This window comes from Gavialis gangeticus, unplaced genomic scaffold (assembly GCF_001723915.1).
Source record: "Gavialis gangeticus isolate Ggan-Ray unplaced genomic scaffold, GavGan_comp1, whole genome shotgun sequence".
In the NCBI taxonomy this organism is placed as follows: Eukaryota; Metazoa; Chordata; order Crocodylia; family Gavialidae; genus Gavialis; species Gavialis gangeticus.
This window is the reverse complement of record NW_017729011.1, coordinates 24,210,188-24,225,666: the sequence shown is the minus strand read 5'-3', so window position 1 is coordinate 24,225,666 and position 15,479 is coordinate 24,210,188. Positions and strand designations below refer to the sequence as shown.

At 53.2% G+C, this 15,479-nt stretch overlaps 1 protein-coding gene across 3 annotated transcripts in view; it reads right to left on the bottom strand.

Annotated features, from left to right (window-relative positions):
- The window catches only part of CRB2 (crumbs 2, cell polarity complex component), a 76,892-nt gene that overhangs the window by 22,130 nt on the left and 39,283 nt on the right, over positions 1–15,479 (bottom strand). For all 3 annotated transcript variants that reach the window (XR_002096238.1, XM_019510875.1, XM_019510874.1), the window contains exons 8-13: positions 6,965–7,915; positions 5,487–6,049; positions 3,494–3,659; positions 2,271–3,138; positions 1,340–1,456; positions 356–482 (exon numbers count right to left, since the gene is read on the bottom strand). Coding sequence is in view for 2 of the 3 variants with exons in the window: in XM_019510875.1 (XP_019366420.1) it covers positions 356–482; positions 1,340–1,456; positions 2,271–3,138; positions 3,494–3,659; positions 5,487–6,049; positions 6,965–7,915 (2,792 nt within the window). In the remaining variant the exon portion in view is untranslated. The remainder of the gene's footprint in view (positions 1–355; positions 483–1,339; positions 1,457–2,270; positions 3,139–3,493; positions 3,660–5,486; positions 6,050–6,964; positions 7,916–15,479) is intronic.

The window sequence follows — 15,479 nt, the reverse complement described above, 5'->3', positions numbered from 1 at the left end:
CACCAAGGAACCTGGCTTCATGGCAGCCCAGGCAGACACTGAAAAATAGCTGCTGCATTTATGTACCATGTTGCAAACTACAGACCAGGGGCTAATGTTCAGGCCACGTACTGACTTCCTGCTCACCAGCCACCTCTGTGCTGAGTTCCTAGCCAAGCCTGCTAGTTTCCTGTAGCTGGATGCATGTAGGAGTGTAAAACATGTCCAAGGAAGGTTATTGGGGATGAACCCTGGCATCAGGATTTTCAGCTTGCCTCTGACTGGCCAAATTGCTGCTTCTGCTCCCAACAGCCCAAGCGGTTAGTAAAGGAGACAGGGGGCCTGCCAGTAGCAAGAGGAGGAAGGAATTACTTACATCAATGTCACAGCGCTCCCCTGTGTAGCTTGCACTGCACACACACTCGTACTTGTTCACCGCATCCTGGCACGTCCCTCCATTCTGGCATGGGTTTGGATCACACTCATTGATATTCATTTGACAGCTGCAAGGGGAGAGAGCATAGGAATTAAATGACAAGCGTCTCCTGCCTGCCACGACTCCAACAATGTGCTCTGGGCTGCAGGGTGTGTCCTACGGCAGTGTGATCCTACAGCAGTGTCCTTTATCCTAAAAGCATCTCATGTGGGCCATAGTAAATGCTGCTAGAAGGCACAAGGGCATGAATACTCGATCCATGTTGCCACCACCTGCCATTTGGAGGTGCAAGAAGCCAAGGTGCCTCCCTAGGCAGCAGAGCAAATGTCAGCAAGGTACAGAGATGCTGCTGCCAGGAGTGTGTGCACAGGATGGATGCACAAAAACAAGGCTGCAGTTTCTGCTGGGAAAAGACAGATGCACATGGACACACATAGGTACCTACACATGTGGTGTGGGCTGGAAGTCGATGCACATGGACACACATGTACCTACACGTGGTGTGGGCTGGAAGTCGATGCACATGGACACACACATGTACCTACACATGTGGGGCACGGTGGAGGATGTCCCTGAGCAGTTAGGGACTCTTGGGCTCCAGGCAGTGCCCCTCAGCTTCATGGCTAACTGTGTTTTCCCTTCTCTAACGTGGTACAGTGCTGCTTTGTGAAACACAGACATGTAGTTTAAACAAGGAAGCTTAGAAATGGGGCATGCTCTTAAAGGACAGGCAACATTAGCACCGTCACGCCTGCCCCCTGCATGCCAGGGGGCTGGGCTGTGGAGCTCCCAATTAAACATTGTAGGATCAATAACCGCAATGGAAAGGGCCTGCCCTGCTGTCCCAGCAGTGCCCAGGCTGGCAGAGATGGCACTTGGCCCCAGCACAACCTGTGGTGCAGACCACATTGGGGCAGCACTTACTTCCGTCCGGTGAAACCCGGCTTACAGGTGCAGTTGGCTCCCCACGGGCCACTGGTGCATTTGCCACCATTCAGGCAGGTGAAGTTTTTGCCGCATTGTTCAGGGGGAAACGGCCACCTGGGAAAAGCAGAGACTGCTGTTACTGATGTCCTGTTCAACACGATGCCCATGGACACACACATGTACCTACACATGTGGTGCAGGGTGGAGGATGTCCCTGAGCAGTTAGGGACCATCTCAGCTGAGATGACCCCTGAGAGCTCCTCCCAGGGCTAAGCTTGGAGCAGTGAGGCAGAACTGTGATGGGGTGTGAATACTCATAGGTTGTGTCTGGCCTGGGACTCTCTCTACAATTGCCTCGGCGAGCACCATAGGAGACAGGGCACCTGCCTGCCTGCTGCCCTTGCCCGACCGTTCCCCAGAGAAGGCCAAAGGGCAGAGGCAGCTGTTCTGAGGTGCGCCATCACTGCTGGAGCTGCTGAGGAGGTTGAAGGAAAGGGGTGCTGTTTGCCACGGCAGGGACAGATGCTTTGGGAAGATGTGCTCAGTTTAGATGGTGGCAAGTGCTGCAGCATGTAATCACCACATGTGGCACCAGGCAGGGGTGTAAAAGGTATGCTCCTTCATGTATCTCAGACTGCCCCTCTCCCGCCCTCCACCCAGCAGGCCATCTCTGGGGCCAGGTCTAGCACCACAGGCCACTCCAGCGTGCCTGGACCCCGTCCATGGTAAAGCATGGCATACCACCTGGCAAAGTGTGCCAGGCCACCTGCCGGTCACAGCTGTATGCTGACATCTCCCTCCACGCGGTGAGATCAGTGAGACCCACTCAGCACCACGCTGCTTTTCTAACCTCTCACAAAGGCAAACCCCAGTCCTCCAGGGACTGTCCTGTTCCCCACAGTGCCAGCAACCTGAGTGGGGCACTCACTCGCAGCGTGGGCCAGAGTACTGTGGCAGGCACTTGCAGGAATAGCCGGCGACTTCATCGACGCAGGTCCCACTGTGTAGGCACTTGTGCTGCCCACAGTCATCCACGTCCACATCGCATTTCTTCCCCGCAAATCCCGGGGCACATTCACACTGGAAGTCAGCCACCAAATCCACACAGGTCCCGTGGACGCATGGGCTGGCCTGGCAGTCATCGATGTTGGCCTCGCAGAGCGGGCCTGCCCACCCTGTGCTGCAAGCGCAGCGGAAGGAATCAAACAGGTCCTCACAAGTGCCAGCATTGAGGCAAGGACCTGACCCGCACACATCGGCCCCCGTGCAGCCCAGCTGGATGGCACTGCCCCCAGCCTGCAAGAACTGCTCAGGCTGAGGGTAAGGGAGGTGGGCAGTGAAGGGCAAGTGGATTTCCCCAATGGTCACTTCTCCAAGGCAGCCTGTGAAATTCTCAGCCAGCACAATCAGTGCATTGGTCCTCAAGAAAGCCAAGTCCCCAGCCCTCCCCTGGAGAGTTGCATTCATGGAATTGTCCAAATGAACCAGCCAGCGTGAAGAAAGTGCTGATGGCTCCTCCATGGTCAAAGAGACCGTGTGCCAGGCCCCGTCGGTGACAGGCATCTGACTCCGGAAGCTGGCACCCTCAATGCTGTTCCCACTGCTCATCTCCACGAGCAGGGAGGAGTTCTGGATGGCGATCTGGAGAGAGCCCACCGCTTCAGTGGCCCGAAGCAAAATGGCATCCGCATCTCTGGTTCTGAAGTCCAAGCGGACGCTGCTGAGTGTTCTGGTCACCGAAGCGTTGGTGGTGAACTCGGTGGCAGCATGGCCATAAAACGTGGCATTTGCCAGACCTGCAGGGAAGGGAGATAGTAATAGGGACTTGGGAAGCCCAAGTCTTACCTGGACTGTAGGCACTGAAGTGCCACTTGTGTCTGAAAGTGGATGTGTATGCAGCAGGGATGGATGGATATGCAGCAAGTAGCAAGAGGTCTGGCACAGTGAGGAAATGTCAAGCTAGAAAAAGAAAAATGCAACCCACTAGGTGAAGGTTGATCCAGGGCAGGTCCCTGAGACAGGCCACGGCCTGCATCACACTCAGGCCAGTTCTGTCTCTGCCTCACTTTCCCTTCTACCTATAGCAACTGTGTAGGTGGGAACACTGACAAGCAAGAGCCGATCCGCTAGGAAGCTTCCCTCAGCACTTACAGACATAGCCTGCCGGGACATCCACGCAGGCGGTGGCTTTGGGACAGGGGTCACTTTCACACCAGACTCTTTCCTCGCAGGTTTTCCCCGTGAAGTTTGCTGGACAGCTACAGCTGAAGTCATTCCAGGTGACAGTGCACACCCCGCCATTGTGACACGGCTTGGACTGGAAAAAAAGGAGAGCTTTGTTCAGGAGGGGCCAGTTCACCTGTGGCTAGAAGAACGAGTTGGACAGAGGGGAGCTTGACAGCCAGGACATCGGAGACGGAGAGGGAGAGAGGAGTAATGCTGATTAAAACAAGGACAGCCTAGAGGGGGGACCAGAGGCTTGAGCACCCTTGTCGTGTCTGGTGATCCTGCTTCTGCCGCGTGCCTGGTTGCTGCAGTGGTGATGCCCTCGGCATGGGGCAGCCTCCACCTAGGAGTGCAAGAGCTACTGGCAGGGCATCCTCCGTGTGGACCTCTGACTTGGACTGTTCTCTCTGCTGAAGTGGCTGTCTCCCCGGGAAGGTCGGCAATCCCATGTGCTCCAGCAAATGCTTGGAGACAGGTACGTTGGGTTTGGGGTCCTCTCTGGGGTTTATGGGTCTCTGTGGGGCACTCAGTTACAGGGGGCCAAGGGGAAACTGAGCTCTGGCCCGCTGCAGGCTATGAACTGAGTCACCTGCCACAGCCTAGTGCCTTTGGTGGGCTTCTGTTTGTGGCATGCATGTGGTCAGGGCACAGCACACAGCTGCCTAACTTGGTGCTGCTGCAGCTTGGAGGAAGGGGCTCTGCCCAGGGGCTGGCTCCTACAGACAGGCACAGTGCTTGTATTTGAAAAGCCATCCTGTCACAGAAAGGGGCGAGAATGAGATGGGAGGGAAGCGACGTGGGAGCGAGACCCGGATGAACTAATGGTCACATGCCACACAGAAAAGCGGGAGATGTTCCATACTACACCTGTCGTGTGACATTAGGGTCATTTCTTCTGGGAACAGCCTCTCCTTTGCTGCCCACTCCTTTGGTAGCATGAAGAAGACAGCAAGGAAAACACTGGCTACTGATGCACCAAGAAGTCTGATAGTACTAGATAATTAGCGATTAATTGTGTGCAGTTGAGAATAGCCATCCGGAGCTAAAGGCCAATTCTAAGTCATTAAAAACAAATAGAGAAGGTGCCAATCCCTGCAGGTTTCATTCCATCTCCTTTAACTGAAGCATTTGACATTTGGTGGCATAAGAACACAGCACATCATAACAGTAATCCTTAGCACCTATATAGCACTTCCCCTTCCCCAAGTGCTCTGCAAACACTGGCTAATTATAACCCAGGAAAATATCTTCACTGTAGTTCGCAGGTGCAGGTGGAAACAAAACTGTGAGGCACAAAAGGAAGGGTGAGAAACACTGGAGGCAAGTGTCAAAAAGTCCCTGGAAACAACACCAGGAAGGAGCAGCAATACTTCCCTGCAAGGGCTGCAGGGAAGGCAGGCAGGTGGGGCAGGGAGAAGCACCATCCAGCACAGGAGGGAGGAGAGAGCTTCTTCCTTTAAGGACACCCAAAGACGTCCTTCTGCGCCCTGCCCAAGTAGTGCTGGACTCGGTTGTCACTAACATCATAGACTGTCATGGGACGGAGACTGGAGCGTCTCTGGGGTGAATGGGTTAGAGGGTACCAGGGTGTGGTGAGGGGCCTAGGGGCAGGCAGTGCTTACAGGTTGTGTGCACCAGGTGTCAGCCCCCGAGGAGGCTGCAGTGTGCGCAGGAGACAGTGGACTACGGAAATGCTGAGGGGCTGGGTGCTATCACCATTTGTAGCATCTGATGGAGCAGGTTGTTGCCTACAAAAGTGCATGCCTCTCTGAACTAGTTAGTCTCCAAGGTGCTGCCCTGCCATTAGCACTTAAACAGTCACCTTTTCCCGGACATCACGCCCGTAGCCTTGTAGCCCCACACATTTGCTTGTGATCAGCCCCAGTGCACCCGTGCAGAGAGAACAGAGCATTCCTACCTTGCAGGTGTCGTCAGAGATGCAGCCCTGCACGAGGCCAGTAGTTCGTCCCATGTATGCCTCCTGTGGTAGGCTGTAGTTGTCTGCCTGATGAGCAAAAAGCTCCAGGCGATGGTTGTTGAGCTGGATATCTTGAAGACAGCCTTTAAAATAGCCTCCCCAAGTCCCCATGCTTTCTTGCTGAGGAAGCCTGCCAACATGTACCACATGGCCAGCTGCAAGAGGCCTCATGACCAGGTGCCCGAGCTCCACCTCTCTGTCTGAATGACTGGTGTAAGCTACTCCTTCTCGGAAGGAGAGTGTCACCAAGTGTCTCTTCCCATCAGCCAGCGCTTCTGAGAGCGCCATGGGGCCTGCGAATGGTGTCTTTAGCAGGAGCCAGCCATCCTTCAGGTACACAGTGAGGCAGGGTTCAGTCCCATCATGGACCTGCAGCACCAGGCCCTCTGGCTTCAGCGTGCGGATGAAAAAGGAAACACTGAAGTCAGCTATGGGATTATCTGCAAGTGTGAAAGAGGCCAAGCTGTAGGAATCCTCCAGGCCAAACGTTGCTGCCGGATACTCTGCAAGGGAAAGGAAAGGCGCATCATTTCTGCAGGAGGGCAACGCAGGTGCCTTGGGATATTTCGAGCTACAGCACCTCACTTGGCTTTTCTTCCTCCAGACTAGCGTCCTTCCGTGTACTAGAGGAACAGGACGTCTCGTCCTACTGCCTCTGGCAAGCCAGTCCCAAAGGCTTAGGGTGCCAGCATCCCTGCCATTTGTAGAGGACAGGTCTGCAGGGGCTGCCAATGGCAGGTTTTGCTTGGGAAGTTTAAGTGATAAAGCTGCTTTTTTAAAACTCCCAGCCCCACAACAGCAGAGGCACGTCTGTCCCTACTATGTTTCAAGAAGAGGAGTGCAACAGGAAGCACAACAGAATTAACACCAGCCCCGCAGGAATGTGAAAATGCAAACGAGTGTGAGCTCAGCCGAGCTTTCCAATTCAAGAGCTGTCTCAACTGGCGCATTTAGTCTACAACACCTAAGCTCCTGAAGGGCAAGTGAACGGACTTCACGGCCCTTCTGCAAGCACTGCAGCTGGCACAAAGAGGAGGTCTGAGCATCTGGGCCTGGCTGGAATAATGCGTGTGCTATGGACCTGGCAATCACTCCATCAGGAGCTGGCTCTGCACTGTCACAACACAGAACAGGATTTGATGGAAATTCTGTTTATACCTGCTTCCTCAGTCTTTGGTTACACAGAAAAGGTTATTGCCTCCCCCGAGAGAGAGGTAGTTAGCCATGGGACAGGCAGAAGGCAGCATAGATTTGCACCTTTGTAGACTAACTCGTTTACAAGAGCTTAATGTTATGTCTCTGATTCTGTTAGTCTATGAAGGTGCAGTTCTGCCCTGCCCACAGCTTCACAGCCAGTGTCAGCATCTCCAAGCATTCATTGCCAAAGGAGCTGCCAGGTGCTGTCACTTGACATTTACCGTATGAGCAGGTGAGGCCTTCATAAGGCCTGGAGCAGTTGCACCTAAAGGTTGCCCAGAGGTCCACACACGAGCCTCCGTGAGAGCAGGGCTGGGCCTGGCACCACTCCGTCCTGTCACAGCCCAGTGCTGCCAGGGAGGATGCATTGGGAAGGAGATCCAGGGGAAGGACAGCCTGGGAATCGACCTGCAGGTCCTGCAAGCAGCCGATGTAACCCTGCCGGCTGCGTGTGGTGTTGGCTACCCCGCTGCCATCAACCCCCCCAACATAGGCTTTCAGGAAGGGTGGTGGGAGCAGAGCAGCACTGTCCCCAACCACAGCGCTCTGCAGGCAGACTCCTGCATCGCAGGATTCGTGCCACAGCTTTAACTCCACCGAGTGCTGCAGAAGAACCTCAGCTTTATGCCACTGGCCATCATCAACCTTCAGTCCCTCCAAGGCCAAAGAGGATTTGGCGTTGTTTCTTTGCACCCCTGCATGCAGTGTGCCACCAGAGAGCTCCAGGAACAGGTATGCTCCTTCCTGGCCTCGGTAAAAGAGGATGCCATCAGGCAGTGTGGTTCTGAACCGGAGCGACACGCTGGCCACGGGAACTCCTGCCACATCCTTCCTGCTCCAACCACCTGTGGACATGTCAATGGGGAGAAATGTCCTGGAGGCAAAGGAGAAGGTTGTTGGGGTTGAGCATGTGGCATCGTAGAAGCCAGGCTGGCACTGGCAAAGGTGGCCGTGGCTCCCTGCCACATACGTTGGGGTGCAGAGGGCCTCATTTTGGCAGTCATGTGTCTGGCAGCCGGTGAGCTGGATGGAGCAGTTCTTCCCGCCCCATACAGTGCCATTCTGGCTGGGGACGCAGCGGCAGGGGTAGTCAGCAATGCCATCCTCGCAGGCAGCCCCATTCTCGCAGGGGCCATCTTCGCACTCATTGATGTCAACGGCACACTCCACGCCTAGGAAAGAGATTGAGAAACAGGCTCTTACTGCAGATGACTGGGGCCCCCTCTCCTGCAGTACCAAGCTGGGAAGACCACCCCTCCCTCCCCATCACAGGCAGCTCTTTGGGCTGTTCCCATTCAGTGAAGCCACCATGGGCCCAGCTTTGCCGGCAAGGAGCTCTGCACTTACTGCTGCCTGCCCACAGGACACAAATGAGTCAGAGATGGAGTGGGCCCCTCTGGTCATCTAGCACTGCCCTCCCAGCCACCGCAGGTCTGTCTTCTAGCTTACGGAGCTCCCTCCAGTCATCGTTTACAGAGCCCCTGGCCCTGGCTGTGTTTTGCCAATGGATCTACATGCTGCCCAGGCCTGGGTTGCACCAGAGAACACTAGAAAGGCAAACTGCAGAGGAAGACTTGGCTGATTGGACCTGCTGTTGCATTTACAGGAACTGATGGAATCAGAAAGTAGGGCGGGAAGGGCCCTCAGGTCGTCTAGTGCAAACCCCTGGCCGGTGCTGCATCACCCCTGCCTCAACTATTCCAGCCTTGCACTTACACCCGCCTAAACTATCCCAGAAATGCTTAGGGGTGATGTTCTTACCGCACACTCACTGAACTCAGCACTGAACAGTCCCTGTGAAGGAAATGGCATAAACGTCCTTGGACTACAGCGGGCTTGTTTTGTAGGGCTGCTAACTGTGTCTCAGCAGGACCAGAAAGGTAAAGGAGCCCCTGCAATCAGCAGGGTTTAATGAAAACCGGCTGTTGTGCTCCTACGTGTCTTCAGGCTGATAAAGGTAAAACACTTTCTGAAGGTAAAACTGCTGCTTATCTAGCCCAACAACATTAGTTCCCACTAATCTTCAGAGCTGCACAGATAAGCTAAGCGTGGATTATCCAGCTGTAATGACATTATAAAGTCCAGCCAGCCAGCATGCATGGGATAGAGGCAAGGAAAAGAAGGAATCTGAGCACAAAGGAAGTCAATCAAAAAATAAAAAACATTTAAAAAGAAAAACCACTGGGGAGCCAAGGTCAATGTGTTGAACAGCTTGAAGAGTAGCTGGAGGCAGATGTGAGGGGACATGGTGATGCTAGAGTAGGAGCAGCTATAGGGACGATAAAGAAGATAAATTAGGGCCTCTTGACTGCATGTCCTGGTTTGGTGCCACCGAGGCGCACCAGGCCACACCTAAATGCAGCATCCTGTAGAGTCACCGAGTGAGTTGACTCCCCTCAGGCCCTCCCCAAAAAGCTCTCTTTAGCTGCTCTTCAGGCCAAGACTTCTGCTGCTGGCCAGGGAAGTACTGCCTTGAGCTGCACAAGAGTCACGTTAGTCACCACCCATCTGGTTCCAGACGGTACTTCCCTGTCGGTCTCTAGGGTTCACATACAAGCACCACGAGGCAGCGTGGCAGGCCCGGGAGGTGTGGGGATCTTCCACCCAGCTAAGCTGGGTCTGTGCTGTGATTAATGCTAAGCCAGCACTGATCCGTAAGAAGGACAGAGAGGTATCTGAGATGCTGCGCAGAACAGTGCTCCAATGGATTAAGAGCAGACAAGCGCTGCATTTGAACAGTAACCGCTGGCCTGACAAAGAGCTGAGTCAGTGGGCAGTCAGTGCTGCTTCTGACATGGTCGCCGATGCCAGAACCCGCTCCATGCAGACAGCTAAGCACTTTCTGCACAGGGACTTGATGAGCTAAGCACTTAGTACCTGCCCAATGCTCCTGAGTCCAAATGCTTCTGCATATGGAAGGAGAGTGTGTTGCAGGGAATCGAGATTTATCTGCAGGGATTTCAATATCCAGCTGCAGCCATACATGAAGGGAAGGAGCTATTGCAAGCAGAGCTCGTTGGGCTGCCCTCGCTCTGAAGAAGCTCAGGAACAGAGCAGAAGCCTCTGGCTGGAGTGAAGATGGGTCAGCAGGGGATGCTGCAGGTCACACTGGGGGCAGGGGTCTCACGTGAGGATTCACATTTGCTGGCAGAAGCAAATTCCAGGGCAGGGGCCTGGCTACTGAGTGAACCAAGGATGATTCTTAGGTCCAGCACAGGGTTTGGGATGCTGCCTGGCAGGGTCAGGCTGTAGGTGTGCCCAAGCCAAAAACCGGCTTGCTGAGAGTTGCGGCTGGTGGGGACTGCAGCCCTGGCCAGCTGTGGGTAACTGGGACACAGCTCTAAGAAACACAGCAGAGGAGTGCTGGGAGAGGGCTCCAGCCAGAGTGGGCTAGGAGGGAAAGAGCACGCCCAGCTGAGCAGGGGCTCAGTCTCAGCCTGGCAAACGGAGGGAGCCGTGCGAGTGAAGAGGTGGGAGGCCTGGAGCAGAAATCCGCGCAACTCCCCACGGAAACAGCAGCAGGCAAGTCTGTTTGTACCGTTTCCCAGGCTCCCAGATGGCACCTGCGGTGTGAGCTCTCTGCCAGGTGGCAAATTAATCCCTGTGGTGAGTGCACCACCCCGAGTTTGTGGCTAATTAAACACCGAGCTCTCCCTGGGGATAGTGATGTTTTGATTTCTGCTGTTTTGTTTGGAACGGGTAAAAAGTATGAGCCACCACTTAGGACCACGGCACGGCTTGGCCATGTCTGCTGCTCTGTGACCTAGGTGCAGGAGCACAGTGAGGCGAGGGGGAGAGAGATGGGTGGCTGCAGCCAGAGGCCAGTGCTTCCCAAACTGACCAGCACCATCTTCACTGCTGCTGCCTGCAAACAACCAGCCCTCCCAGAGCCTTTCCTGTGCTCCGCGGGGCCGGTGAAGTGCACTTGCCTTTGGCCATTGGAGTCTGAAACCATTGCAAGAGGCAAGGGAGATGTGTGCAGAGAGTCCTACACCTCACTGACAGCAAATGTTTGCTCTCACCTACCAGGCCAAGCAACTCTCCCTCCCTGTGGTGTTTACAGCCACCCAGAAACAGCTGCCCTGCCCTGTGCCCCCACCCCTGCCACTCGGATTTGGCTGTCAGCCCCCTGAGCCTGCTGAGATGTTTATCGTCTGTCTCTGAACACCAGCCAGTCTGTCAGCTGCTTTGGTAACACTGGAACTTAGAGACCGAGTCAGCCACAGGAGAAGGAGATTTCCAGTCCACGCTGCCTGCTAGATGCCAACTTCAGCGTCCCAGAGGGGATTTCAGTTTTGTGTTTTGGCTGCAAACAACAGAGTGCAAATGCAGCTGGGAACATGAAGAAGAAAGCAAAGGAAATCACCCCATTCCAGGAACAACACAATCTTTGCTTTGGGCCATGACAGCGGCAAAAAGATGCAGACTATTTCCTGGCCTATACCTGTTATGCCAGACTTCCTCGGGCACAGGATGCTCGCATGTCTTTGCAATCCTTCTGCCGTGTTTTTAAAAACTCTGTTTAAACTTTCAAGTGCAGTCCTGAGAAGCCGCACAGAGAGGCGTGAGCACACACCAGCTCAGGTGTTAGGAGAACTGGCCTTAATTCCATGCGACACTTCTGTCATAAAAACAAGTACTTTTTACTTTTACAGACTGTGCTGTGCTGTCTCTGAGCCCCTTAGGCTGAAATATTCACTGGTAATAAAGGAAATGCCAGTATATTATAACATCCACTCAGATCATGGTATCACTGCATAGCTATTTTTAACTAGATAAGAAATTCATTAAGTTTAATATGTAAAAAAGGACCAACTAACACACATCAGAGAAAGCTGCTATTTGAACATGAAAGACTAAGTTGCTGTCAGAAGATTTATTTGTAAATACACTGGTTAATGTATGAGTGTTCAAGCTAATAATTACATTAATCACAGCTTGTACCTTGGGTCGGGTCCCATTCTAGGATTTACTACACTGTGGAAGCCTCTCGTTTCCACTGCTTTCAAAAGGCAAAGCCAAGTTTCAGCCATCCCATGCTAGGTCTGCCACCCAGATATCTCTAGAACAATCACCGGGGTATCTGGTAAATGGCTGTATGCGCCAAACACCAGTGTCACCGTGGCTATTCCTCAGCGTGGCTTTGCGAACGTGTTGTACATGCTACATATTATATATGACGCCTGTCACTTGCATATGCATGAGAGAGTCTCACGTAGCAGGCAGGTGGGTAGATATCCCCGAGGGGAGGTCTGTTCACTGGCTGTTAATGCAGGGCGCGAGCGCTGCCAGCCTTTCCAGCAGCACCATGTGCCACAGCAGCGATGCTCACTGCTGAGCAGCACCTTGTCCTCTCTCCAGAGGACAGCTATGGTCCAGCAGCCCTTCCCATGGTGCGTCCTAATTAGGACTTCCCTTCTTGTACAGGAACAACCTAAAGCAGAGAATTAGCCGCAACAAACCTGTTCCCTGCAATGACATGGTTGCTTGCATCACTACCACCATTTCCATAGCAATGTGCAGTTTTGCCCTTTCTCTCGCCAGGCGTTTCTACGCGGGGAGTTGGGAAGATGGGGCAGTGAAAGACTCAGAACTTTCCTTTCAACCACAGAGCCACGCTGTTCCACGCAGGATGTTAATGCCTTTAAAAAGCCAGATAAAGGGAGGAGAGCAAAGCAAAGCTTGCACAGAGGGTGGTGAGAGGTGGTGTGTGGGTCCAAAAATGCATCTGAACGCGAGGCAGGCACCCATGCTCTGAAGCAAACGCCTGTGCTTTAGTCCCTCCCAGCAAAGAAGAGAATCCACTTTTTAAGGAATGCAGCTTTCTAGCAAGGCCCTGCCTGGGCTGTCCCCAGATCCTTACAGTCACTGGCAACTCCTCAGCCCCGCAGTTTCCAAGACAAAAAAATGAGCTCCTTTCACAATTAAACCACCTGCCTCTGACAAGGGCTTCTCCGATCAAGTCTAGCGCTTCTCCCAAATCTCCAGCTACTGCTGACTACACAACTGAGCCATAGCTCCCTTGCTAGGCACATACACGTGCACACACGTACACACACACCCCTATTTATCTACAACATCTGTCATTACCTGCTAGGAGATAAATTCCACCCACGATCACACCAACCAGTGCAGATTTCATGGCCGACTCCTTGCAGACATTTATGACAGTGACGGACGAGGAGGGGGGTGGGCTGCGGGGGGGGACTACAGGCTGGCCTGAAAAAGGCAGAGTGCGTGTAAGCTCTCCCCAGTGCCAGTCAGGCAAAAAAGGGATTGGAGCTGAAACCAGCCAATATAAAGAGACCTGCGCTGTAGTGAGATCTAATCCAGCCCTGCTCTAAACCTCCCCAGCTGGCTTCTGTCAGTGCTGACAAGAAGAATGTGTGTCTACTGTGTATTTCCACTCAGTGCATTACTGTAATGCCCTGCAGGATCCACAGCATTAGCTCTGACAGTAGGAGGTTGGAGAGCAAGCCCCTGCCGTTGCTCACAACTCATGCAATGCCACTGATTTCCATGAATGGGGGGAGCACCAGCAGGGCCAATATCAGGATATCTTTCCTCTTGTAAACCAGGAAGCAAAGCTGCCGCTCTGCCGCTGAGGAATAGCCACTGATGGCAACAACAGCCCAGAGGGGGGATTCTTGCCCCATCAAAGTTAACAGGAGTTTTGCCACTGACTTCACAGGCACTCGGATTTTTCTCTAGGGTCTCCAGTTGTCTTATGTGGAGGGTTTCCAGGATTTGCTTGCACAGGTTCCTGAACTCTCCCACGAAAGCCATTTCACTGTAGCCATGTGAGGGGGAAAGGAGGTTGGGTACAGAGATGCGCTGAGAGTGGGAAAAGCAAATGGCAGCAGCAGAAAAGTGAAGGTGAATTTTTCAAGTCTCTGGAAACCAAGGGGCAGTTTCTTGCCATCCCAGTCTCCCTCACTGACCAAGCAGCTTGCCCTCCAACGAGTGCCTCCTTGTTAATATCCCCTTGCCAGCCAACAGCTCTTAGACCGTTCATGTCCTCTCACCAAGCATTCACAAGCTCCGCTCACAGTGGGGGGAACACGTCCTCCATGCAGGTGACTACATGGAGTCTAGGCTCTGAGGCTGGGGATTCCTCCTTCCCCAGTAACGACTGCAGACGGTGCGAGGGGCAGCGGGAGAGGGAAAGAGAGAGGGAGCTACTGAAATTTCCTTGAGATCTCCAGGTGGACATACAGTGCACAAACAGCTCGTGCACACCAGGAGTCTGCTCACTCACATGCAAAGCAGTGAGTACATGTGAAGGCAATGCATGTTATGGAGCACACCTCTTACATGGGCATCACTGCACTGCCCAAATCCCATCCCCACTGCTAACTGAAAACAGCCTGGCACTCCTGGAAGCTTTCAGTGGCAGCCCAGCTCCGTGCTGCAGTAGGGACGTTGCTAGACTGTGCATTGCAGCATGTGTTTGAGTGGCTGGTCTGCTCATGTCTCTGCCTGGCCTGGCACTAGAGGTGACACTAAACTGGGCTTCATCCATTTTCATTAACAGGGAAGCCTCATTTAATTCATCACGGTTGCTCCACCTTTACTAATCCTCTCCAAGCCCTTTGACACGGGCGAGCTGGAAGTAACTGGCACATCTCTCATGCTGCCTTGTGGTCAATCTGCTAAACCAGCCAGGGCCAAACAGACCCAGTGTGACTGTCAGACCAGAACCTCAGTGGATGCTTTCAGGCACAGGCGCTCACTATGCATGGTTAAATCATGTCTGACACCAGACACTACTCTGGAGTGTCAATGCTTGCAGCGCCTGGTCAGCCGGCAGCCAGTTTAAAAGGCCTGATTAACAATGGAGTCATAATCTGGTTGGGAGATGCAGCACGGACTGAAGAGTACCCAGCTCACTCTAGCTGTACCCAAGACCAACTCATACTCATTGCATGCAGCTGAAAATAGGTCTAGGCATCTGTCTGAATGTATCACAGCCCAGCCTCTCGGCAGCTGCCTGTGGTATGTGCACAAAGGTAATATACCTTCCTGTTAAAATGAAGGAGCCCTGGGATGTATCTGTTGGCTGCATTCTGCTGTGTTTGCTGAAAGAGCTCCCCCTGTCCAACGGCTAACCGTTTGCTAATCTCTTTAGTCTCTTAACCTTTCAGCTGCCTTCTCTGGCTAGAGTGGAGGTCACATTTTTTAAACAAGGCAGACACCTGGAAAATGTCTGTACAAGGAAATTAAACAAGCCATCCATTTGGAGCAGGGGGAGCAGAGCAGCAAACTTTCCCATTTCAATTCATTCCACCGGGCATTGTGCCTAAGCCAAAAACTCCAGAGTATCTGAGCTTGTGCAGTGCCCTGGCATGAAAAGCTCTTGGCAAGGCAGACCTTCTCAATACAAGGAAAAAGCATTTCTGATTCTTAAAAGGAGGTTGAGGACTGAAGTAAGATGGCTGGCAAGCATTTGGATTGTTAATGAAAGACGATGAACTTGCTGTCTGTCTCAACTTCAGCAACACAGCAGCTTATGTTTCTAGGGAAGGCCCGAGCATGGCAATCCCCACTTGGACAGGGTTAGCATTTGGATGGGGGGAACAAGGAGAACCCAGGTGCTGAGGAGGTGATCTTTGCCATGGAGTGAGTAGTGCTCATCTTTTACTCCAGCTGACCCCATGCTGCAGCACAATGCTAGATGGCACTGTGCTCCTACAGCTCCCATCGCTGGGATGAGGTACAAAACAAGTGCAGTCAAGC